This window comes from Lutra lutra, chromosome 12 (assembly GCF_902655055.1).
Source record: "Lutra lutra chromosome 12, mLutLut1.2, whole genome shotgun sequence".
Taxonomy (NCBI): domain Eukaryota; kingdom Metazoa; phylum Chordata; class Mammalia; order Carnivora; family Mustelidae; genus Lutra; species Lutra lutra.
The window spans coordinates 65,842,439-65,866,377 of record NC_062289.1 but is presented as its reverse complement, the minus strand read 5'-3'; the positions used below and the strand labels follow the sequence as shown (position 1 = coordinate 65,866,377).

The window sequence follows — 23,939 nt, the reverse complement described above, 5'->3', positions numbered from 1 at the left end:
GGTGGCTGCCAAGGATCAATGGGAAGGGAGGGGTGATTCGTTAGAGCAGAGAGGATTTTCAGGCCAGTGGAAATACTCTGTATATCACGGTGGTGGTGCACGTCATATCTGTCCAACCCAGAGAATGTGCAACATGGCCTTTGGGTGTTAATGTGTCCACGTAGGCTCATGGATAGTAACACGGGGACCTCGCTGGTGGGGGATGTTGGTGATAAGGGAATCATCCCTGCCTGTGAGGGGGTAGGAGGCATATGGGAAATCTCTGTATTTTCTTCTCCGTTTTGCAGCGAAATGAAAACCGCTCTGAAAAAAAAAAAATCTTTCAAAACATTTTTAAAGATTTATTGATTTTAGAGGGGTGGGGAGGGGCCAACAGAGGGAGACAGAGAGGGAATCCCAAGCAGACTCCCTGCTCAGCAGGGAGTCGGTGGCAGGGCTCAATTCCAAGGCCTTGAGATCATGACCTGAGCTGAAATTGAGGTGGGTTGCTCAACTGAACGAGCTACCCAGGCACCCCCCAAAGAGTTTAAAAAATTTGCAGACAGGCTCTCCCTCTGTTTGTGTGTGTGTGTGTGTGTGTGTGTGTGTGTGTGTGTGCGCACGCGCGCATGTGTGTGTGTGTGGGGGGGTGGCAGCCTTGGGGACAGCCCTGCTAGGAGGATAACTCCAGGGCTGCTGTGACCACTCACTGGTGGTGGCACCCCCTACCGGGAGTGTGATTTCAGCCTCTGTCACAATCAGGGCATCGTCCTCTAGGAGCAATAGTGGGAGGTGCCACTGGCCAGGGAGGGCTGGAAGCCGAACTGGCAGAGGATATGGAACACGGGCCCAAAGGCAACCTGGGGTTCCTCATGCGGTTGCTAGAAGGACTTGGAGGCTGGGGTGACCTGGTCTCCGTAAAGAAATCTGTGGGTCGGAATCCAATACTGCCTCAAGGTCTGCCTGTGTACGCATCCGCTGAAACTGAGACACTGGCGGAGGAGGAGACATTGCTGAGGCAAGAAGGACACTTATAGAAGTTCCAGACAGGGCAAGTGGGACAGTGGGGAGTTTCTGAGACGCTGTCACCTGGATGGGGGGGATGAAGAACAATGGCAAGTGGGAACTAAACCCACCATTTCTTCAAAAATCCTGCTTTTGGGGCACCTGAGTGCCTCAGTCATTAAGCATCTGCCTTTGGCTGGGGTCACGATCCTGGGATCCTGGGATGGAGCCCCACATTGGGATCTCTGCTCCACGGGAACCCTGCTTCTCCCTCTCTCACTCCCCCCCTGCTTATATTCATTCTCTCACTGTCTCTATAATAAAATCTTTAAAACAACAACAACAAAAACATTTATTTGAGCGGTGGAGGGGCAGAGAGCATCTCAAGCAGACTCTGAGCTGAGTATGGAGCCCAATGCAGGACTTGATCCCATGACTCCAAGATTACAACCTGAGCTGCAACCAGGAGCCAGATGCTTAACTGACTGAGCCACCCAGGCAGCCCAAATTTTAACTTTTTTTTTTTTTCTAAAGATTTTATTTATTTATTTGACAGAGAGAGAGATCACAAGTAGACAGAGAGGCAGGCAGAGAGAGGGGAAGGGAAGCAGGCTCCCCGCCAAGCAGAGAGCCCGATGCGGGACTCGATCCCAGGACCCTGAGATCATGACCCGAGCCGAAGGCAGGGGCTTAACCCACTGAGCCACCCAGGCGCCCTAACTTTTTTTTTTTTAAGATTTTATTTATTTATTTGACAGACAGAGATCAGAGGTAGGCAGAGAGGCAGGCAGAGAGAGAGGAGAAAGCAGGCTCCCCGCTAAGGCAGAGGCTTTAACCCACTGAGCCACCCAGGCACCCCTTAACTTCTTTTTTAAAAAAGTAGTGGACGGGAGGCACCTGGGTGGCTCAGTGGGTTAAAGCCACTGCCTTCGGCTCAGGTCATGATCCCAGGGTCCTGGGATCGAGCCCCGCATCGGGCTCTCTGCTCAGCAGGGAGCCTGCTTCCTCCTCTCTCTCTGCCTGCCTCTCTGCCTACTTGTGATCTCTGTCAAATAAATAAAATATTAAAAAAAATAGTGGATGAAATATTTGAACAGATTCTTCACAAAAGACACGTGAATGGCCATGTTCCACACATGAGAAGATACTCATGGTGAGCATTTTGATGATTCGTTGTCAGGGAAATGTCTGCATTAAACCACCATGAGACACCCATCGTATAGCCTGCAGCATAGCTAAATTGCAAAGATGGACAATACGAGGTGCTGATGAAGAGCTACGGCATCCACAATTCTTGTGCATTGCGAGTGGGCTTTTAAAACAGTGCAGTCATGGGCGCCTGCATGGCTCAGTTGGTTGAGCATCTGCCTTTGGCTCAGGTCATGATCCCAGAGTCCCGAGTCGGGCTCCCTGCTCAGTGGGAAGTCTGCTTCTCCCTGTGACGCTCCCTCTCCCTCTCTCTCTCTCTCTCAAATAAATAAAATCTTATAAAAAATGAAACAGTATAATCATTTGGGACAAGTTTTTTATATATATGTTTTATACATATATGTTTTTCTTCTATAGCTAAACATACATTCACTATTTTATTTTTTTTATTTTTTAATTTTTTTTTAAAGATTGTATTCATTTATTTGACAGACAGAAATCACAAGTAGGCAGAGAGGCAGGTAGAGAAAGAGGAAGGGAAGCAGGCTCCCCGCTGAACAGGGAGCCAGATGCGGGGCTCGATCCCAGGACCCCGGGATCATGACCTGGGCCGAAGGCAGAGGCTTAACCCACCAAGCCACCCAGGTGCCCCTACATTCACTATTTTAAAAGCTTTTATTTTGTTTATTCTTTCATTCATTCATTCATTCATCCATCCATCCATCCATCCATTCATTTATTCATTTTTTTGGTGGGTAGCAAAGCAAGGTTTATTGAGTGATAGTAAAGCTTATTAACCAATAGAGTACAACACTCCCAAAGAGGGAGGGGACCAGAGAGGGATGCCCTTAAAGCTTTTATTTTATTTTATTTTAAAGATTTTACTTATTTGACAGAGAGAAACAGTGAGCGCACAAGCAGGCAGAATAGGAGGGAGAGGGAGAAGCAGGCTCACCACTAAGCAGGGAGCCCAACATGGGGCTCAATCCCAGGACCCTGAGATCATGACCTGAGCCGAAGGCAGATGCTTAACTGAGTCACCCAGACACCCCAAAGTTTTTATTTTTTATTTGTTTAATATATTTTTTAAAAGATTTTTTTAGGGGCGCCTGGGTGGCTCAGTGGGTTAAGCCGCTGCCTTCGGCTCAGGTCATGATCTCGGAGTCCTGGGATCGAGCCCCGCATCGGGCTCTCTGCTCAGCAGGGAGCCTGCTTCCTCCTCTCTCTCTGCCTGCCTCTCTGCCTGCTTGTGATCTCTCTGTCAAATAAATAAATAAAATCTTTAAAAAAAAAATAAAAGATTTTTTTAATTTATTTGACAGACAGAGATCACAGTAGGCAGAGAGGCAGGCAGAGAGAGAGAGGGAGAAGCAGGCTCCCTGCTAAGCAGAGAGCCGGATATGGGGCTCGATCCCAGGACCCTGAGATCATGACCCTAGCCGAAGGCAGAGGCTTTAACCCACTGAGCCACCCAGGCGCCCCTAATATACATATTTTTAATTTATTATTAACATAAAATGTATTATTTGCCCCAGGGGTACAGCTCTGTGAATCATCAGGCTTACATACTTCACAGCACTCACCATAGCGCATACCCTCCCAATGTCCATAACCCAGCCACCCTATTCCTACCCCATCCCCCCGCAACCCTCTGTTTTGTGAGATAAGTGTCTCTTATGGTTTGTCTCCCTCCCAATCCCATCTTGTTTTATTTTTTCCCTCCCTACCCACAACCCTCCACCCTGCCTCTTAAATTCCTCATATCAGGGAGATCATATGAAAATTGTCTTTCTCTGAATGACTTATTTCGCTTAGCATAATACCCTCTAGTTCCATCCACATTATTACAAATGGCAAGATTTCATTTCTTTTGACGGTTGCATAGTATTCCATAACTATATATATACCACATCTTCTTTATCCATTCATCTATTGATGGACATCTAGGTTCTTTCCATAGTTTGGCTATTGTGGGCATTCCAAAGCTTTTATTTTTCAAGTAATCTCTACTCCCAATGTGGGGCTTGAACTCATGACCCAGAGATCAAGAGTCACACACTCTACCACCTGAGCCAGCCAGGTTCCCCTAAACATATATTTGTTATTAAACTCAGAAATTTATTCACCCGAAAGAAATGAAAACATTTGTCTATACAACAACTTATACAGGAATGTTTATAGCAGTTTTATTTGTGATGGCCGAGATTCAGAAACAGCCCAAAATGTCCATCAACAGGGAAATGGTAAACAAATTATCATACAGTGAAATACTGCTCAGCAACACAAAAGAATAATATAATACATGTGACAACATGCATGAAGCTCAGAAACTATTGGGAGCAAAGCCAGACAAAAATGCATACATGTAGTATGGAATGACATCAAACTCTAAAAAAAAAAAAAGTAAATGGGACCTATCATGGCAGATGGCATGTCACTGGTTGCCTGGGTCTGCATGTGGGGGGCCTATGGATGACAAAGGGGAAGATTTTGGGGTGATGCGAATGTTCCACTTTGATTGTAGTGGTGGTTTTATAATGTATGCCCCCCCTTTTTTTTTTTAAGAGGTGGAGGTTGGGGAGGGGTGGAGGCAGAGAGAATCCCAAGCAGGCTCCAAGCCCAGTGTGGAGTCTGACATGGGGCTCGATCTCACAAACCTGAGATTGTGACCTGAGCTGAAATCAAGAGTTGGATGCTTACCTGGCTGAGCCACACAGGTGCCCCAAGATTTTATTTTTAAGTAATCTCTACACCCAACACGGTCTTAAACTTAACCCTGAGATCAAGAGTCACGTGTTCTACCAATGGAGACAGCCAGGCACCCCCAGAAAATTTTTCTCTGACAGCCCTCCTCAAACTAGGTCAAGCTCCCTAGTCTGTGCACACTTTATTTTATTTATTTATTTTTAAAGATTTTATTTATTTATTTGACAGACAGAGATCAGAGGTAGGCAGAGAGGCAGGCAGAGAGAGAAGAAGGGAAGCAGGTTCCCCATTGAGCAAGAGAGCCTGACGTGGGGTTCGATCGCAGGACCCTGAGATCATGACCTGAGCCGAAGGCAGAGGCTTTAACCCACGAGCCACCCAGGTGCCCCTGTATACACTTTATAATCTGCATTTTCTGTCACTGCATTTCCCTGAGTTTGTGATCCTTTTTGTTGGTTTCCTCTAGACAGGTAGCTTACCAGCAGGTCCTGATGCCACCTCTCTTGGGTCACCATGGATTGCTAAGCCCTCAGCACCATGGCTATAAGCAGTAGGTGTTTAATAAGCACTCATGTTATGGGTGCTTATTCCTTTGTGGCTCAGTGGGTTAAGCCTCTACCTTCTGCTCATGTCATGATTCCAGGGTCCTGGGATTGAGCCCTGCATCAGGCTCTCTGCTCAGCAAGGAGTCTGCTTCCCCCTCTCTCTCTGCCTGCCTCTCTGCCTACTTGTGATTTCTCTCTCTCTCTGTCAAATAAATAAATAAATAATCTTTTAAAAATAAAAAATAAAAAAAAAGCACTCATTAGACAAATGAACACAGGAACTAGGGAATGCAGGGGGCCAGGACCCTTGGCAGGAAGCAAAGGAGACAGCAACAGCTGAATCTGGGCCCCCACCATACCTAACAGAGCTACAGCTCTGTGGACAGGATGACTTCTGGGCCCGTCCACTTGGGGCCCTGGCTCTGCCGGGGGAAGTTGAGTCTGTGCAGTTCCTCGGAGATCTCCAGGAAGGTCTTGCCTTTGGTCTCAGGGAGAAAGAAGCCAGTATAGATGGCCCCACAGACACAGAAGGCGAGGAAAGGCATATAGAGAAAGTGGGACAAGCCCTCCTGTAGGTGTGGAGAGACCCAGAGACCTGCTGTGGCCCAGTTTAGCCGCCAGACAGAAGGCCTCATGACAGGTGGTGTTGAGAGATTCGTCCCACTTGGTTCAGATGAGTCCCAACCCCACCAGCCTCCTGGTGGAGGATGGAGACCTCCAGCAGGGGCTCTGCTGCTGAGAGAGGTAAAACCTAAAACAGGGCCCCAGTGTTTGGGGGAGACAGGGGAGGCCTACCTTGATGAAGGGAAAACCCAGCCCAACCAGGAAGAGCAAGGTCCACACGAGAGCGCCACCAACCATATAGGCAGCAGGCCTGGCCTTCTGGTCAAACAGCTCCGTGGCCAGGATCCCTGTCACTCCGGCTAGAAGGAGGAGCAGGGACAGAGGGCTGCCAGCCAGAGCTCCCAGCCCAGCCTTCCCCCCACCTTGTCCCTGACATGGGAGTGGGGACCCCTTGTCCTCTTCTCTGGCCATTCCCTCCCAGAAGCCTCAGCGCAGGTAGGCTGGGGGGAGGGGCATGCAGGTGACACACAGCATTCACAACCACCTGTCATGAACACAGACAATTGAGTTCCTTCTGCAATGCCAAAGCCTGGTGTTCCTTGGGCTCACTCACCAGGGCCAATGCCAAAGCTGAGGACGAAGGCAAAGATGCAGGACATGGCCAAGTAGGGCATCCAGGAGAAGGAGCTCTGTAGTAAAGGGGCAGAAGGGGTGCAGTGAGGTGGAGATCAGGCTGTCCCAAGTTGCAACACTCATGCCCTCCCCGTCCCCACCCCACACCAGCTACCTGCAGGCATAGGGCCACAGTGAAAATACTTCCCCAGCAGGTCATCAGGCAGTACCCTCCTATCAGCAGCACACGGCGGCCCGACCTCTCAATCAGCACACACTGCAAAGGAAGAGCAAAGCACACACTGCCCTGGTCACTGACCCCTGCACTGGAAGCATACTTCCCTTGGTTTAAGGGAGAGCAGTGGGAAGCTGGTGGGAAGGGGGGACTGTTAGGAGCTGTTGATTACTTCAGGAGATTAAGACATTAATTTTTTAAGATTTTTGAGAGAGTGTGAGTGAGCAAGCGAGAGAGCATGAGCAGTGGGGAGGGGCAGAGGGAGAGGGAGAAGCAGGTTTCCTGCTGAGCAGGAAGCCCAATACAGGGATCAACCCCAGGACCCTGAAATTACCATCAGATCGGAAGACAGAAGCTCAAGTGGCTGAGGCATCCAGAGGCCCCTATTGATTTTTTAATTATTAATTTGGCCCCTCCCCTGCATTCAGTTTCCTCATCTCAAAATGGTGTGTTAAGTGCACGGTCAACAGTTGGTGTTCAATAAATGCTAGCTAAGTAGCCCCATTTGAACATAGTAACCTGGAGTGGAAAAGAGCTCAAGGTAGAGGACTTCAGTCATTCCCCCCCACCCTGACCCCCAAAGGCTGGTAGAGGGTCAGCCCAAGCCCATGACAAACTCACACTGAGGCAGGCTGCAAGCAGCTCGCAGCTCCCAGTCCCCAAGACTGCGTACTGGACCTTCCCCTCGGGGATCCCCGCTGCCCTGAACACTGAGGAGGCGTATGCGTACACCTGGAGAGAGAGAGCAGAGGGCCAGGCTGCCAGCGGCCTGCAGTCTGCAGCCTCCTGTCCCGGGGTGGGGGGAATGAGGCACGGTCCTCACCGAGTCGTTCCCGCAGAGCTCCACGGCACTGCCCAGCACCACGAGGCTCGTCACCTGCCTCCGCAGGCCGTGATCCTGGAACAGCTCCCATGGGCGCCGGGCGCGCTGGCCCTGGCAGGCGACCCGCTCCTCCTCCAGCTCCGCCAGCTCCCCGGCCACGTCTGCAGTGCCCCGCAGCCGCTGCAGGGCTGGGGCAGGGGTAGAGGGCGCTGAGCCCCACCAGTCCCTCTTTGGTCCCCCACGGTGAGCTCCCACCCCCAAGTCCGTTCATCCTTTCCCCGGGCCCTCTGATCATATGGCGATGATCTTCCCCTTTCCCTGTCATTTCAGGGCATCACGGACCAAAAAAGGCTTTAGGAGCTCGGGGTTCTGCAGAGACATCAGACTGGACACAACTGCAGCAGATTGCCATTATCCAATGTCCGCAGTTCTCCATCTGCATTCTCTGCAGCGGCCCCAGCCAAAGGGGCAAGTACTTATTCTGCCCCTTGACACAGAGCTGTGTCATATGACTTGCTCTGGCCAATAGAATGAGGTTGTAGGGAGGGTATGCAAATTCCAGCCCAAGCCTTAAGAGACCTTGCTTATATCTCCTGCTCTTCTACCACCATCATAAGAAGGTGTGGCGGGGCTAGCCCACCAGTCCCTGGAAGAGCAGAGATGGCCCAGCTGGGACCCTCCTAAATTAGCCAATGCCCAGCAGACCGTGTGATCGACCAAGACCCGCAGAGCCACCAGCCAGGTGCAGACATCAGCCAACCCCAGGGAACTCAGAAGCTTCAACTAAGGGATTGCTTCTTTGGCTTGCCACCGAGGTATGATTAATAGGCAGCAACAGAAAACTGATGAATTAATTAACAGGTGCAGGTGCTACCATACTAGGACCTGTAATCTATGGTACAACTCCAATACCAGGCAGAGATGGAGAGGAGGCTGGAAAAATGGACACCTGGGTGGGTAGGAAGGGCAGTATTGCAGAAAAAGGAAAACAGATCTCATGAACTCCTGGGCTCTAGGGAAGAGATCCTTATGTGGTGAAAGCATGAACTGATTGCTTTTCACTGATTATTCTAAGCTTACTGTAAGAAAAACATGAGGGACACCTGGGAGGCTCAGCCTGTTAAGTGTCTGCCTTTAGCTCAGATCATGATCTAGCCTGGGATCGAGCCCCGCATCAGGTTCTCTTGCTCATCAGGAAGCCAGCTTCTCTCTCTCTCCCTCTGCTTGCCAAACCCCCTGCTGGTGCTCTCTCTGTGTCTATCAAATAAATCAATAAAACCTTAAAAAAAGAGAGAGAGAGGGACGCCTGGGTGGCTCAGTTGGTTAAGCGGCTGCCTTCAGCTCAGGTCATGATTCCAGCGTCCTGGGATCGAGTCCCGCATCGGGCTCCTTGCTCAGCAGGAGCCTGCTTCTCCCTCTGCCTCTGCCTGCCATTCTGTCTGCCTGTGCTTGCTCTCTCTCCCTCTCTCTCTGACAAATAAATAAAATCTTTAAAAAAAAAAAAAAAGAGAGAGAGAAAGAAAAACATGACCTCAAAAAGACCTTCAGAGAAAACAAGATTTAATTAAATTTAACTTATTTTGGAACTCACTAGGTTGATTTAATTAAAAACAAAACAAAACAAAACAAAAAAATAAGCCTTCTCATCTCCAGCCCCACCAATTAGCAAAAAGACTTCCATGTGAAGTTACAGCCTGAAAGCAAATATCAAATATCAAATCCAGGGGTGCCTGGGTGGCTCAATTGTTAAATGTCTGCCTTCGCTCAGATCATGATCCTAGGGTCCTCAGATTGAGCCCCAAATCAAGCTCCCTGCTCTGTGGGAAGCCTGCTTCTCCCTCTCCCACATCCCCTGCTTGTGTTCTCTCTCTCACTGTGTCTCTCTCTGTCAAATGAATAAATAAAATCTTTGAAAAGAAAAAAAAAAAAGGGACTCCTGCATGGCTCAGTGGGTTAAGCCTCTGCCTTTGGCTCAGGTCATGGTCTCAGGGCCCTGGGATTGAACCCCGCATCAGGCTCTCTGTTCAGCAGGAAGCCTGCTTCTCCCCCTCTCTCTGCCTGCCTCTCTGCCTACTTGTGATTCCTTTCTCTCTGTTAAATAAATAAATAAAATTTTTAAAAAGAAAAAAAAAAGATCAAATGCAGAGCCCTGCCAGTGAGCCATGAACTCAGGGTAATGATCAAATTAAGGATGTGGTTTAATGCCAGTGCCTCATAGACACTCCTGGCTGGAAAGGGGGCATTTGGGGGACTTAAGGGTGTTGATCCCCAGCAGCCTACCATGCCCCAAATTCCAGTCATTCAGTCTCAAGAGGGAAGCATGTCCCAAAAAGACTTTTGGGTGTGGCTTTTGGGCACATCAATCAAATACATAGAAAAATCACATCATTTCTGAAAGAATTATATTGACAAAAGCTCCACTACACCGGATGAAAAGGGAACAAGACAATTGGAAATGTAAAGACTTCTGTACCTCAACTTTCTAAGAGTATATTTGCAATGCCCTCTTCAGAAGGTATCAAGGATGGATATCTCAGAGGGCAGAAGCTAGAACCAGGGGACACCACGGCCTCAAAGCCCCTCCCAGGGGACAGAGCCAGGACTTGATCATGGAACATTCCCTACCTGCAAAGCAGGGAGATCTGGCAGCATTTTCCAAGGGGCAACTTAGCGTTAAGGACCGGTGACTGCTTGACTCCTTCTCTTTGAAATGAGGGTTAGGGGCGCCTGGGTGGCTCGGTGGGTTAAGCCACTACCTTCGGCTCGGGTCATGATCTCAGGGTCCTGGGATCAAGCCCTGCATTGGGCTCTCTGCTCAGCATGGAGCCTGCTTCTCTCTCTCTCTGGCTGCCTCTCTGCCTACTTGCGATCTTTCTCTGTCAAATAAATAAGTAAAATCTTTAAAAAAAAAAAAGGAAATGAGGGTTAGTTCTGGTTATACTGTCCTACTTTCACCATTGTGTGTTGAGTTCAGAGGGGCAGAAGACTTGCGTTGTTAGTTCCTGGGTATCTGGATCAAGAGAAGCCACACAGAGACTTGATGTGATCTTAAGATCCTGGACTGCAAGACGGGTGCCATGACTGGGTGAGACGAGGGGTCCTGGCTGACACTGAGCATGTTTCGCCTAGGGGAAGGATATCAGTAATAGCTGTGATCACAATGGCGAGCTGAGAAGGTGCATGAGTGGGCCCTTGTCCTCAGCTTTCTCTAAATGGACGGCCTTTGCCATGTGAGAGGATAGGCCATTGATCTCCCATCCCTTGACTTTGGATTCAGTGACATGGCTGATGGGCTGTTCACAGGCATGGGGAGCACAGATGTGCAAAATACTCGTGCAACTAGATCTGCTTTCTTGGTCCTCTGCCATCACTGTAATAAGAACATTCCCGGGGGGCGCCTGGGTGGCTCAGTGGTTAAAGCCTCTGCCTTCGGCTCGGGTCATGATCTCAGGGTCCTGGGATCGAGTCCCGCATCGGGCTCTTTGCTTAGCAGGGAGCCTGCCTCCTCCTGTCTCTCTCTGCCTGCCTCTCTGCCTACCTGTGATCTGTCAAAAAAAAAAAAAAAAAAAAAAAATCTTAAAAAAAAAAAGAAAAAAGAAAAAATATTAAAAAAAAAAAAAAAAGAACATTTCCGGGGCGCCTGGGTGGCTCAAGTCATGATCCGGGGTCCTGGGATCGAGCCTGCATCGGGCTCCCTGCTCAGCAGGAGGCCTGCTTCTCCCTCTCCCACTCCCCCTGCTTGTGTTACCTCTCTAGCTGTCTCTCTCTGTCAATTAATTAAATAAATCTTAAAAAAAAAAAAAAAAGAGAGAGAGAGAGAGAGAGAACATTCCCAGGCAGGCCCACTGGTACCAAGAGAGAGGAGAGAGGCGTGTGCAGCAGAACTGAATGGGCTCCGGCCCGGACCAGCCTGGACTAGCTCATCGGCCGATTCCCAGACAGTAAGAGCTGCAGGCTGAGATCAGCAGTCATGCAGCCTGCCCAGTAAGTAAATGAGTAGAAGACGCCCTAATGGATTATGTTAAGCCAGAGACTTTTGGTATTGTTTTTGGGCATTATTATCATGGCTGTAGCTAATGAATCAGTCCATCAGCACCCAGGTGACACAGTGTTTCATCCTGCAAATGCAGTAGAGGGAGGGGCTCTCCATTGGCACCATCCCGCTGTTCCTAGATGTCAGGGGTGGGATCTGCTCTGTCCTGCAGCCTTGGCACTTAGGACAGCCCCTTGGTAAAGAGTTTGTTTTTGTCTTTTTTTTTTTTTTTAAAGATTTTATTTATTTATTTGACAGAGAGAGATCACAAGTAGACGGAGAGGAAGGCAGAGAGAGAGAGAGAGGGAAGCAGGCTTCTCGCTGAGCAGAGAGCCCGATGCGGGACTCGATCCCAGGACCCCTGAGATCATGACCTGAGCCGAAGGCAGCGGCTTAACCCACTGAGCCACCCAGGCGCCCATGTTTTTGTCTTTTTTTAAGAGATTTTATTTATTTATTTGAGAGAGGGAGGGAGCATGGCTGGGAGGAGCAGAGGGAGAGGGAGAAGCAGACTCCCCGTTGAGTGCAGAGTCAGAGGCTGGCTCTATCCCAGGACCCTGAGATCATGACCCGAGCTGAAGGCAGATGCTTAACTGACTGAGCCACCCAGGTGCCCTGATAAAGAGTTTTGAAGATGGGCATCTGGGGGGCTCAGTCAGTTAAGCGTCTGCCTTCAGCTCGGGTCATGATCTCAGGGTTCTGGGATCGAGCCCCACATGGGACTAGCTGCTCACAGGGGAGCCTGCTTCTCCCTCTCCCTCTGCCCCTCCTCCCCGCTTGTGCCCTATTTCTCTTTGTCTCAAATAAATAAATAATATCTTTAAAAAAAAAGACTTTTGAAGAGATGGGTGGATGGCACAAAAGTGAAGGACAGCTTTTTCCTGATAAAGGAAACCCAAGAAATGGGGATTCACATGCTCTGGACAGATGTGTCCCTGTGTCATGGGTGGTCTGGGGACCTGAGGTCCGGGACTCACCTGCCAGGCAGGCCTCAGTGTCTCCACGGTCAATGAGTAGGTAGCGTGGGCTCTCAGGGAGCAGAGGGAGGGAGGCAAGCTGGAGCAGCCCAGGCACCAGGCAGCTGGCCAGCAGCAGGGGCCAGGCCCCTGGGTCACCCAGGAGCTCCCTGGTGAGGCAGAAGAGAGGAGGGACCAGGTGCTTCCTTGCCAGGGCCCTGCACACTTGCCCCGTAACACACCCCCCGCCCCAAGTCCCCTGCCTGTCCGCCCTCTCAAGGGCAGAGGACCTGTATTGCTCTTTGCTTCTTTCTAACCAGCTCTGGGTCTGGACACCAAGATCCCTCCCATCCTAGGTAGGATCCCAGGATAAAGCAGGGCCACGGCCCCACCTTATCCATAGTGACTCCTCTTCCCAGTCTCCAAACCACACTTACGGGTGGTTTGACTAATACCCGTTTTGTGTACCGGCCAGATGGGTGTGGACAGGATTTCAGTACAAAGAGGATTTTTTAATTCAAAGGAACAATGCCTTAATACACTTAGTGGATTGAAAAGAAATTTAGGCGAGGGCTTTTTCTGGCATTCCTCAAACCACTCAGGGCACAGGGAGACGGGGTGCTTACCTGAGTCCGACCACCTGACCTATCACGATCCCCAGGGCAGTGAAGATGGCTGGGGTCATGGCCACAGCTCCTCGGAGTTCCTTGGGAGCACTTTCCCCCAGGTACATAGGCTGGACATTCATGCTCAAGCCTAGACGTGTGCATAACCACGGAGTTTCAGAGTACTTTCTTTCCCAGGAATAGATAACTAATACAGACAGAGACCCCTGGCTGTGTAAACAGTAGTAAGTCAAGAGGGGATTTGCTGATGGGTGTCTCTAAAAACCCAGGTAGGGCGCCAGGGTGGCTCAGTGGGTTAAGTGTCTGCTCAGATCATGATCCCGGGGTCCTGGGATCGAGTTTGGCCTTGGGCTCCCTGCTCATCGGGAAGCCTGCTTCCCCCTCTCCCACTGCCCCTGCTTGTGTTCCCTCTCTCACTATGTCTCTCTTTGTCAAATAAATAAAGTCTTTGCGGGTGGCGGGGGGAAAGCCCAGGTAAATATGCTTCCACACATGACAAGCCCCAGAAACTGAGGAGCCCCTAACAGGCTACAGTGCCTCCACAGGGACGATCTGAGAACTCATCCTGGTATCTTTGTACCTTAGCTTGCCAGGAAGCTCCTGGATTATAGTGTGGCTCAAATATGGGGCCTCTGTTAGCACAGGCTTGGGGATGTTCGTATTCACAGCCTGTACAACTTTTACAGCTTTCAATGTCCACTTTAAGGGTCCAGTTATATGATCCTTTTGAGATAAACCATCTTGCAAAATAATCATTTTGCAAAAGGAGAGGTGGGCGTGAAGGAAAAGTGTGAAGAAAGTGAATGCATGAATGGATGAAATTAATCAAGAGAACACAAACGAATAAATGGGCTACATGACTGAGTAGGAATAGGGAGGCAGGATGGGCTGCCCCTGCCCCCAATACCTGCACTGACTCCCATGAGCAGCCTGCCCAGCACGATCATCTCAAAGGAGCCTGCTCGGCGGCTGAAGCCAAACAAGGTGGCTGCAGCCACCACAAAGACATTATTCACCAGGAGGGACTTCTTCCTGAGGGGAAGTGGAACACAGGCAAGAGAGGCTCAGGTTCAGTCTGGGGAAGGGGGGACTCTCCCCAGGGACCCTTCTTTGCAGCTCCAGCTGGCCCCAATCAGACCTGTGTGTGTGCATGTATGACCTGCGTCAAGAAGTCTAAGCTAGGGGCATCTGGGTGGCTCAATCATTAAGCTTCTGCCTTTGGCTCAGGTCATGATCCCAGAGTTCTGGGATTGAGCCCCACATCAGTCTCCCTGCTCAGCAGGAAGCCTGCTTCCCCCTCTCCCACTCCCCCTGCTTGTGTTCTCTCTCTCTCTCTTGCTGTGTCTGTCAAAAAAATAAATAAAATCTTTAAAAAAAAAAAAAGAGTCTAAGCTACACAGACGGAAATGCCTGCTAGCCAGTGTGCCTAGGACCACACGTGGTGTGCCTTGAAGGGCATACTCCCACACCCCTCTCCCGACATACTCCAAGTGACTGTCCTTTCTGTCTACACCACGGCTTGAAATGACAGTATTTTCAGATGAAGCATCGCTTTCCTCCCACTCTTCTGTAAGATGAGGGGCCTGACATCTGATTTCTCCGACTCAATCAAACCATAGAGAAGAAGAGCTGGGACTTTCAGAGTAAGGGAAGAGACACCTGGAAAGCCAAGTACCGTCCTCTCACATTTTCTCCCATGTATTATAGTCACTTCTCAGAACTTTCAGGATGGCAGGGTGGCCCATGGCTAGTTCAGTGGGACAGTCTGCAGCCTGGGGAGTGGCCACTAGAAATGTCAGTGGCTTAACTGTGCCAAAGCATCGACTCTGGGATTCCTGATACTGAGCGCGGAAGTGCTGTCATGCAGAGTACTCGGGAGAGCCCGCTTCTGCCGGGGAAGCTGGATCCTAGAGGAGGCCAGTGTTCTGCCCAAAGCCAGCGGCACATTGGTGAGGGAATAAGAACTAATCTAGATTGCCTGGGTCTAGAGAATAGAGAATGGCACAGATTATAGCAAACTTGGTCCGCGGGTGACTCCTGCTGAAAACCAGATATGGTTTTCTTGGTGCTGTAAATTAATAAAGTACTTTGGGGGTGGGGTATTTATTTGGTAAATGCATTTTGCTCAATTTCCATACACAGACAACATCGAAAACATCTGGCTTTCCCCTAGCAGGGGCAGAATTACACCTTTACTGACCTGCCTGAGGATAGAGCAGCTCCCCACCTCAGACCACAGTCCCTTCCATAGGGCATCTTGCTGGCCCACTTCTCTGATGATTTTACACTGAAAGGACGGGGACAACGAGCACCAGAAGAGTCCACTGTCTTGTAAGGCACATGCATGGCAACGACCAGAAGTTTCAAGTCGCCGCGTCAGGGAAGTTCCCGAGGCTCGCTGGACTAACGCCCATCAACCTATTTCCTCCAAAGGGCATGAGAAATCACTGCCCTCCCTCTAAGAAGGATGAGCAACTCTCAGAGAGCTCGTTCCCATTTTGGAGAGAGAGCACGGACCACCCTGGGTGTCATGCTCTCGCACACAAACCAGGTGATTGAAAACCTGGAGGCTTCGAGGGGAGCTCAAACACAGACAGTACGCAGACAGTGTTCTCCAGTGGGTCCACGCGAAGTGCAAAGCGCTCTGCCTCTCGCCCCTTTAGACCTAGGAGAGCCTACGGTGCTCCAAGTGACTGCGGCGGGTGTCTAAAAGGAGAGTCACAAGGCAAGACCTAGAGTTTTGGAGCAAAGCCACTCTCCTTCAGTGAATTATCATCCTCTTAATTAGACATAACCTTGGACTTGTCAGTAGTGCCTACACCAGACTCTGGGACCCCTTGTGGCCGTGTATCCATCACACATTGTGTCCCATAGGACAATCCTTCGCTAAAGTAGGGTGTGCCTAGTAGCACTTAGTCACTATTTCAGTGATGCCCCATGTGGGCCCCAAAGGTTTACATGAGCAAGTTACTCATGTCGGCATGCCTACTTGACCACTCTGCCTACTTGACCATTCTGCTGCCCTTCTCCCAAGGCACCCGAGGGGTCAGAGCTAATTCCTTCTCTTTTGCAGGAAGAGCCTAAATTTACCAGCAGACATGGAACAAGACGTCAGGAATCCTCCCTCGCTCAGAGCACAAGGCTCCTCCCTCTACCGAATCAGCTTGGAAATGTGACTCTGTGATGAAACTTCTGGAAGGGTAAGAGGCTGGGGCGGTTGAACAGGCCTGGGCCTGGGCTCCTAGGGGCTCTTCCTTCTCCCACATTCCTCAGCCTACAGACTGGGGCATCCCCTTATCAAGGGTACACACAGAAAGCACTTACCTTCCCAGCAGGACAGCCAGGGGCCCGGCAAGCAAGGCTCCAAAGAGGCCCCCCAGAGGGTACAGAGACACAATGAGGGACCACACAAACAGAACCAGGTGGTCGGACAGTGGCCGGCCCGTCCGCAGCGACCATGTCTCATTGATGAATTCCTGAATGGGCTGTGGACAGAGATGCCAGTCGGCCTCCAGGAACAGGCCCGACAGGCTAGACCTTCTCCCAGACAGGGCTCTGCCTCTCCAGAGCAGGCACCCAGGCTTCCTCCAGCCATATTGCTCCCTGGCTATGGGGGCAGGGACGGAATCTCTGGAGCTCCTACTCTGTGAGTGCACCCGGCAGGTCTCTTTCACATATGTCTCTGGGAGCCTAGTGCTAGCCGGTCTCTGTCTGCCTCGCGGAGTCCACGATCACCCCCCTGGGGCCCTGGCTTTCAGCCCAAGAACCCAACCTCAGGGCTCGCATCAGTGGACCCCTAGCTGACTGGCTTTCTGTGGGACTTGGCCAATGGTGAGCACCAGTAGGACATGAGAGAGAGGTGGGGGTGCCTGTGTCCAGGTCACCTCAGGCTGGGGGGTCCCTTCAGGCCAGCTGTGACACTCAATCAAACGTCACCACTCCTCTCAAGAGGTCCTATGCCACACGTCTCTTTCCTTCCAGTTTCGGTTACTGCTCCTTCCATGTGTCCCTTTGGGGGCAGGCGTGGTAATGACTCTGGTGTCACTGAGCTCTCCCTGGTCTTGCGTGCTCTCTGCCACACTCAATCTGTAAATTGTCCCTTGTGGCATCTAAACCTACCTGACTTATCTGGACTGTGCCACCTGCTTCCTGGGGACCCCAACTTTGATGGCCCTTAGAGGTATTCTGTTAGATACACGTCACTCTGTTCGCTGTTTACACTCTAAATTAGGCCCAGAGAGGTGAAAGGACTTGCTCATGGCTTTAGCCACAGGTCAGGGCTGTAGAGGGTGGTCAGGACACCCCAGTCCCCCACCCCCAGAGCTGCAGTTCTAGCTAAGTGAACAGAGGCCACAGGATGAGGAATGACTGCACTTGGGCAAGTCCCAAACACATTTAAGGGTCTGACTGGTCTCAGGCCTCCCAGCAGGATGTGAGGGAGGACGTGGGGAGGGCAGCGGGTAGAGGGGTTGGACCAGCTCCCCTTGGCTCAGGCTAGCTCAGGGTAATGGGTGTCAGCCTGGTGCCTGTCAGGTCCCTCTGGGGGAAGGACCGTCTAGGGGAGCTAGGAACCAGGCCCAGCCTCTCCTGCCCTTGGCTGGAAATCCATTTGGTGGATTAGGAGTCTCTGAGGCCAAGAAAGTCCCTTGGGCCAGGTCGACACCATGCGCTGGGGGCACAAGGACGACTCAGACACTGAGAGCAAACCAGCAGGAGGATGAGATGGGCCCCACACAACCAGCACACAACCTGAGTGGGAACAGCCCGCTTGAAGGGCTGGGGAGGGAGGGGCAACTTCCACCTGGGGTTGGGGGGTGCTGTCAAAGGAAGGTTTCAGGATGGTGATGGTGTTTGGGTGGTCCTTGAGGGGCTTCTGCAGGGGCAGCGGAGAGGGCTTCCCAAGCAAAAGAAGCTTAGAGAGAGGGCTGTGTGCATTTGGGGACCTGCATTTAAATTGCTTTGCTAGTGGGGTTCAGGGAATGAAGGCAGGGGATGGGTAGACAGGTTCTGATCTAAGGAGGCTTTGAATTTCAGGTGGATGAGTCTGTTCTTATTCCTATAGGCATCGGGGAGCCACAGAATGCTTCTGGGTAGGGGAGTGGCTTGGTCAAACTTTCAAGGCCAGTGAGGAGGCAAAGCCAGGGGTCCAGGAAGGAGAGACAGGGCCTGAACTGGAGTCATGGCAGAGACACAGGGAGAAATGGCTAGCAAGAGGTAGTTAGGAAAGGCTCAGTATTTGGGGGCAGGGGGCAGAGTCAAGGCTGGTCTCCCGCTAGGCAGACAGTAGAGTTATCTGCTGATATCAGGGACCCAGGAGGACATCCAGGTTCAAGGGAGGATGTAGAGCTGGGTTTGAACCTGCATCTGTAGGACCCGTGGGCCATCCCAGTGAAGGTGGATGCGTTGGGGGCAAAGCACCACAAAGTGGATGCTGGCCTGAACCCCACAGCAGGCAACTGTTAGCCTTCCCCCGCACCTACCAGGATGGGTATGGCGGGCACAGAAAATACATACCAAAGTCGGGGCATTGATGATGGAGAGATTGTAGCCAAATTGAAAAGTCCCACCAATGCCAGCCGCACAGGTGGTCAGGAGCAGGACCCTGCTCTGAATCTGAGGAGAGAGGGGAGGACACAGAGTGACCTTTAATAGCCTCCGCCTCCCTCCTAGGGCTGCAACCTGCCAATCACGGCACTGCAATCTAGTTCAACTATGCAGTGATGTTTCCACTTTGCAGATAAGCCAACTGAGGCAAAGAGAGGAGGGGTTACTTAGGTCACGTGGCTGGCAGGTAGCAGAGGAACCCCAGTCTCTGCTCTCGAGTCCCAGGCCCCACTACCCCTCACCCTCCACCCTCTCCCCCACCAGCATCTTCCCAAAATAGACAACAGGTCTGTGCCAGGCTGTCCCTGGGCAGGCCTGCCTGCTGTTGTTCTGGGGCACAATGCTCTGGGCTGGGGCCCCAGGAGAGTGAGGCTCTGCCCCTAGCAGGACCAGAGCTCCCCAGCCCCAGTAGCTGGCCCCAGCAAAACATTCTCCAACAGAGAGGCTGTGCCTCCTTCTCTCACTTGCCAGCCTGTTTCATAGTAAGGCTAACAGAAGGGCCACATGGATCTGTATGTGTGGGGACTTGTGGGGCATATGAAGTAGCAGAGAGTAGCCACAACTGGTGGCTGTGCTTGGGTCCCGCTGCCAACTCTGCTCCTCCTCCCTTGTCCTCTCTGAGTCACTTCTTTACTGGACCTAGAGATGATCATGCCTACCTCCAGGGTGGGGGATAGGCAGCCAAGGTCACATGTGCCACACACACTTGGTACAACAGAGGACAGTTTTCATCCCCATGCAACACCCTTGAAGATGGAGAGAGAACTCTCCAGAGTACCCAGCCATGAGAGCTCAATGCTAAGGTCCTGTCCTCTTAGGTCAGTATATTTTTTAGAGATGCTCAATTGTTTTTTTTTTTTTTTTTTAAAGACTTTATTTGTGTGTATATATGAGAGAGAGAGAGAGCACAAGCAGGGGGAGCAGCAGGCAGAGGGAGAAGCAGGCTCCCCGCTGAGCAAGGAGCCCAACTGGGGACTCGATCCCAGGACCCCAGGATCATGACCCAACCCGAAGGCAGATGCCTAACTGACTGAGCCACCGAGGCATCCTGGGATTCTCAATTTTATTAATAATTTTCCTCTTCTAGTTTTTTTTTTTAAGAGTTTATTTATTTATTTGTCAGAGAAAGAGCGCACAAGCAGGCAGAGTGGCAGGCAGAGGCAGAGAGAGAAGCAGACTCCCCGCTGAGCAAGGAGCCCGATGTGGGACTTGATCCCAGGACCCTGGGATCATGACCTGAGCTGAAGGCATCGGCTCAACCAACTAAGCCACCCAGGCGTCCCCCTCTTCTAGTTTTTAATGACAAAACAACATGCTTATTAAAATGCTTGAAAATTCAGTATATGCTGAAAGTTCTCCTCTGACCCAAAGGCAGAGCGTTTGGGTCAGTGGAGAACTGCTCCTCTCAGATACTTTCCTAGGCATGCACAAAGTAGTTGACTACACAAAAATCAAATCATTGATCTTTTCCTAGTAAATCATACTGCCTGTCTTGTTCTAGCAGATCACCCTGCAAATCTGAAATCCTACAAGTCAAATGTATGACTTTTTAAGTACTTTCATAGAGGTTTCATGGCGGAAGGATGTTTGGCTGAAGATTTTCCAAAGAACTTCCAGAACCTGACAACTATTTATTCGTTTTATCAAACACCCAGTGCCTGTCCCAGCTAGAAACGGTGCTAGGGAGCAGACCTGGCTGGGTAAAAACTGATGTGCTTTCTCCATTTGGTGAGCTACTGTGCTGGCAATGGGGAGGCTGAGGAAGGGGCTCCGGGGCGCGGGATCTTGTCAAAGATCTTGCCACAGGTCTAGAGACAGATCCATCAGAGGACCTGCCCACAGTTCCCTAAGGCCTAAATAACTTCCTTCTGGAAGCCAGAAGAGGGAGCCAGGCGAGGGCCCAGGACTCCGTCTCACTGGAGTCACGTGGAAGCTCCATGTGGGCTGCATGGAGGCGAGCGGTCCACTTAGAAGAACTGCAAGGAGCAGCAAGAGGGGGGCGCCTGGGTGGCTCCATCAGTTCAGCTCAGGTCATGATCCCAGAGTCCTGGGATCAAGCCCCTGCTCAGCAGGGAGCCTGCTTCTCCCTCTCCCTCTGCCTGCTGCTCCTCCTGCTCATGTTCTCTCTCCCTCTGTCAAGTAAATAAATAAAATCTTTTTTTTTTTTTTTTTTTTTTTTTTTTGGTGCAAAATGGTGGTTTATTAAAGCACGGGGACAGGACAGGACCCGCGGGCAGGAAGAGCTGCCCAAATAAATAAAATCTTAAAAAAAAAAAAAAAAAAGGAAGCAGCAAGAGGTGGCTGGCTCAGTTGGAATAAGATGTGACTCTTGATTTCAGGGTCGGGGTTTGAGTCCCATGTTGAGTGTAGACATTAGTAAAAAAAAATAATAATAATAATAACCCCCCCCCAAAAAAAGAGACACACATACACAAAGCCCATGGGGCAGAAGATGTTGGCAGGTCTCCAAGATAGCAGTTAATCTTTTTTAAAGATTGATTGATTTAAGAGAGAAAGAGAGAATGAGCCAGAGGGACAGAGGGAGAGAATCTCAAGCAGATTCCATACTGCACATAAGCCCCACGCAGGGCTTGATCTCAGGACCCTGAGGTCAGTTTGAGCCGAAACCAAGAGTCAGAAGCTTAACTGCACCATCTAGGCGCCCCAGGAAATTGATTCACTGAGATCATGCATGGAGATTGCCTAGTCCTGTGCCTGATCATGAAAAGCATGACAACATTAGCTATGCCAGTGATTACCAATTCAGTGAACAGATATTTCTTGCCTCCCTAGTGTGGACAATAAGCCAGCTGTTCCAGGTGCTACTGATACAACCATGGAACTGGCGACAGAATCCGTGACCTCACAGAGCCTTCCTTCCATGGGAGGAAGACCAGCAATGACAAAATGAACAAGGAAAACACAAAGTATATCAGCTGGTGTAAAGCAGAGATAAAACAGGGAAGGGTGTGAGGGAGTGTTTGGAGAGTGTGGTCTGAGAATAGGCCCTGTGAAGGTGACATCTGCACAAGGACTTGAAGGACACGGGGGAATGTGCCATGCAGGTATCTGAAGGAAATTAGTGCAGGCTGGCAGAGGAGTGGGAGGACTGGGGCTCTGGGGAAGAGGGTAGGGGAACCCAAAGATGGGTGGTGGGTGGCGTGGATGTCCTCTTCTGGCTGCCCCCACTTCTCCGTGAAGCAGAACATCAGGACAGGGCTCAGAGGGAGCGTGGAGGAGGAAATGAAGGTTGGGGATGTGGCGAGGGTGGGAAACAGTCGCGGGAGGGGGTGAGGCGACCAGGACTGCAGTGTCCAAGGGCTGCTGTCTCTGCGGGCATGTCCGACCCACCAGAGGGCTCCAGAACAACGTGGGCAGCACGAAGGCTGCTCGAGTGGGATGCTGCCCAGCCGCAGTTCCTGCAGACAGGTGACCCCGTGCACCGCTGCACTGGCCCCCTGGCCATTCCTGCACACGACCTCCAGCTTATGCTCCTCGGAGCCCAGCACCTAACTCCACTGGACAAGCAAACACCAGCTATTTTTATACACGGACACCTCCGCTAAGCCTTCTAGAGTGGCTGCGCCGGTGCATTAACGCCGGTTTGTTATCCCTCGTCCGAAACACCGGGGCCGGGGGTGTTTCGGAATTCAGAACTTTCCCGATCGCAGGACGGCATCGAGCACGTACACACTTCTCTAGCATTCGTTACGACACCTGATTTGCCATTCAGAACTGCCGCTGCCGTAATCCGGCGCCCCGACGCTCAGGAGCGTGGAACAGAGGGAGGGATCTTTGCTGCAGGACCCCAGAAACGTTGGGGGAGCGCATGCGCAGTGGGCGTGGTAGACGCTCTTGCCACCTCAGAGGCCCGAAGCGGATGCGATGCGCAAGCGCAGTGGGTGTTGAGGGCAGCTGAGTGAGAGAAAGACTCGCGCAAAGCGTGCCTCTGGGCAGAGCGCGCGCCCTAGACACCTGCGCAGGCGCAGAGGGCGGTTACGGGGTGTGAGGGGCTTCAGACTGTCACCGGGGAACGAGATCTAAAAGGGCAGGTGGTGTTCTTCCTCCATCCTGCCCTTTCCGTAGCTTTGAGGCTGAAAAGCCACACTCTCCTTGGTCGGCCGAGCCTGGGGCCCGTCTCTGCAAACCGGAAGGGAACTGTGGTCCGAGGTCACCATGGCCTACGCCTTGCAGTCGCCCCGGGAAGTCCCAGTGAGCTCCAGATTCACCCGAAACCCTGTCCTGGTCTCTCGTCCCTTTTCTTGCTGCCACCTCCCGTGTGATGCCGGTCCCTGCCTTGTTCCCCCTTGGACCTCCGCGGCTGCCCCTCCTGGCCCCTCTCCCCTGCTTCCTTTTACTCCCAACAGCCCCCCTGCCAACCACCAGGGCATAGGAGCCCCACCCTTGCTCCCACCGACGTCCCCACCCTCCCCCAATCCAGGTCCCCTCCCTTGACCCAGTGGAGGGACAGAATCAGAAGGGACTGAAGGGCAGACCCACCAGTCTCTGGAGCGCTCTCATCCGTCAGTCCTGGCAGAGCCAGTGATTTGGGTGCAGAGCGGAGAACCGGTTTGGGGTTGATGGCATGAGAGGCTGGACCTTGGAGGTGAGGAACCACAGGGTCCACTGGAGCTGGTTAATCTTTTATTTCTTCTTCTTTTTTTTTTTTTTTAAGATTTATTTATTTATTAGAGAGAGAGATCACAAGTAGGCAGAAAGGCAGACAGAGAGGGGGGTGGGGAAGCAGGCTCCCTGCCTAGCAGAGAGCCCGTTACGGGGCTCGACCCCAGGACCCTGAGACCATGACCTGAGCCGAAGGCAGAGGCTTTAACCCACTGAGCCACCCAGGCGCCCCTAATCTTTTATTTCTCAGGGCTTCTCAGATCCTGCGTGGAATCCAGGACGTGGAAAAAGGCTAAACCGAACCAGACTTGGCAAAGACACTCTTTGTGGTCATAGAAGCGTATACCCGAAAATGACCTTAGGAAGCCCTTTGAGCAAAGAGTTTGTTGGGACATACACCAGAACGAAGACTGCAGTATCTTTCTTGCTCATGCCTGGTTTTTCTTTGATTTTTGCTGCTCTGAATTTAAAATAATAAT

The 23,939-nt window shown here is 51.3% G+C and overlaps 1 protein-coding gene across 5 annotated transcripts; it reads right to left on the bottom strand.

The window, feature by feature from the left end:
* Positions 1-252: 252 nt before the first annotated feature.
* On the bottom strand, positions 253-23,448 carry SLC2A11 (solute carrier family 2 member 11). 5 transcript variants are annotated; one of them, XM_047697809.1, is made up of 13 exons: positions 23,338-23,448; positions 18,748-18,846; positions 16,558-16,718; positions 14,141-14,265; positions 13,234-13,363; positions 12,629-12,777; positions 7,619-7,806; positions 7,417-7,527; positions 6,736-6,837; positions 6,562-6,637; positions 6,180-6,307; positions 5,744-5,953; positions 253-303 (listed from the first exon to the last, which is right to left on the bottom strand). In XM_047697809.1, the coding sequence occupies exons 1-12, from the start codon at positions 23,356-23,358 to the stop codon at positions 5,753-5,755; spliced, it is 1,491 nt and encodes a 496-aa protein (XP_047553765.1). In that variant the 5' UTR covers positions 23,359-23,448; the 3' UTR covers positions 253-303; positions 5,744-5,752. The 5 variants fall into 5 exon arrangements, with proteins under 5 accessions (XP_047553765.1, XP_047553767.1, XP_047553766.1 ...); XM_047697807.1 differs by lacking the exons at positions 253-303; positions 23,338-23,448 and adding exons at positions 958-1,068; positions 23,094-23,252 and having other exon boundaries at positions 5,744-5,869; XM_047697806.1 differs by lacking the exons at positions 253-303; positions 23,338-23,448 and adding exons at positions 958-1,068; positions 23,094-23,243.
* Positions 23,449-23,939: the final 491 nt, after the last annotated feature.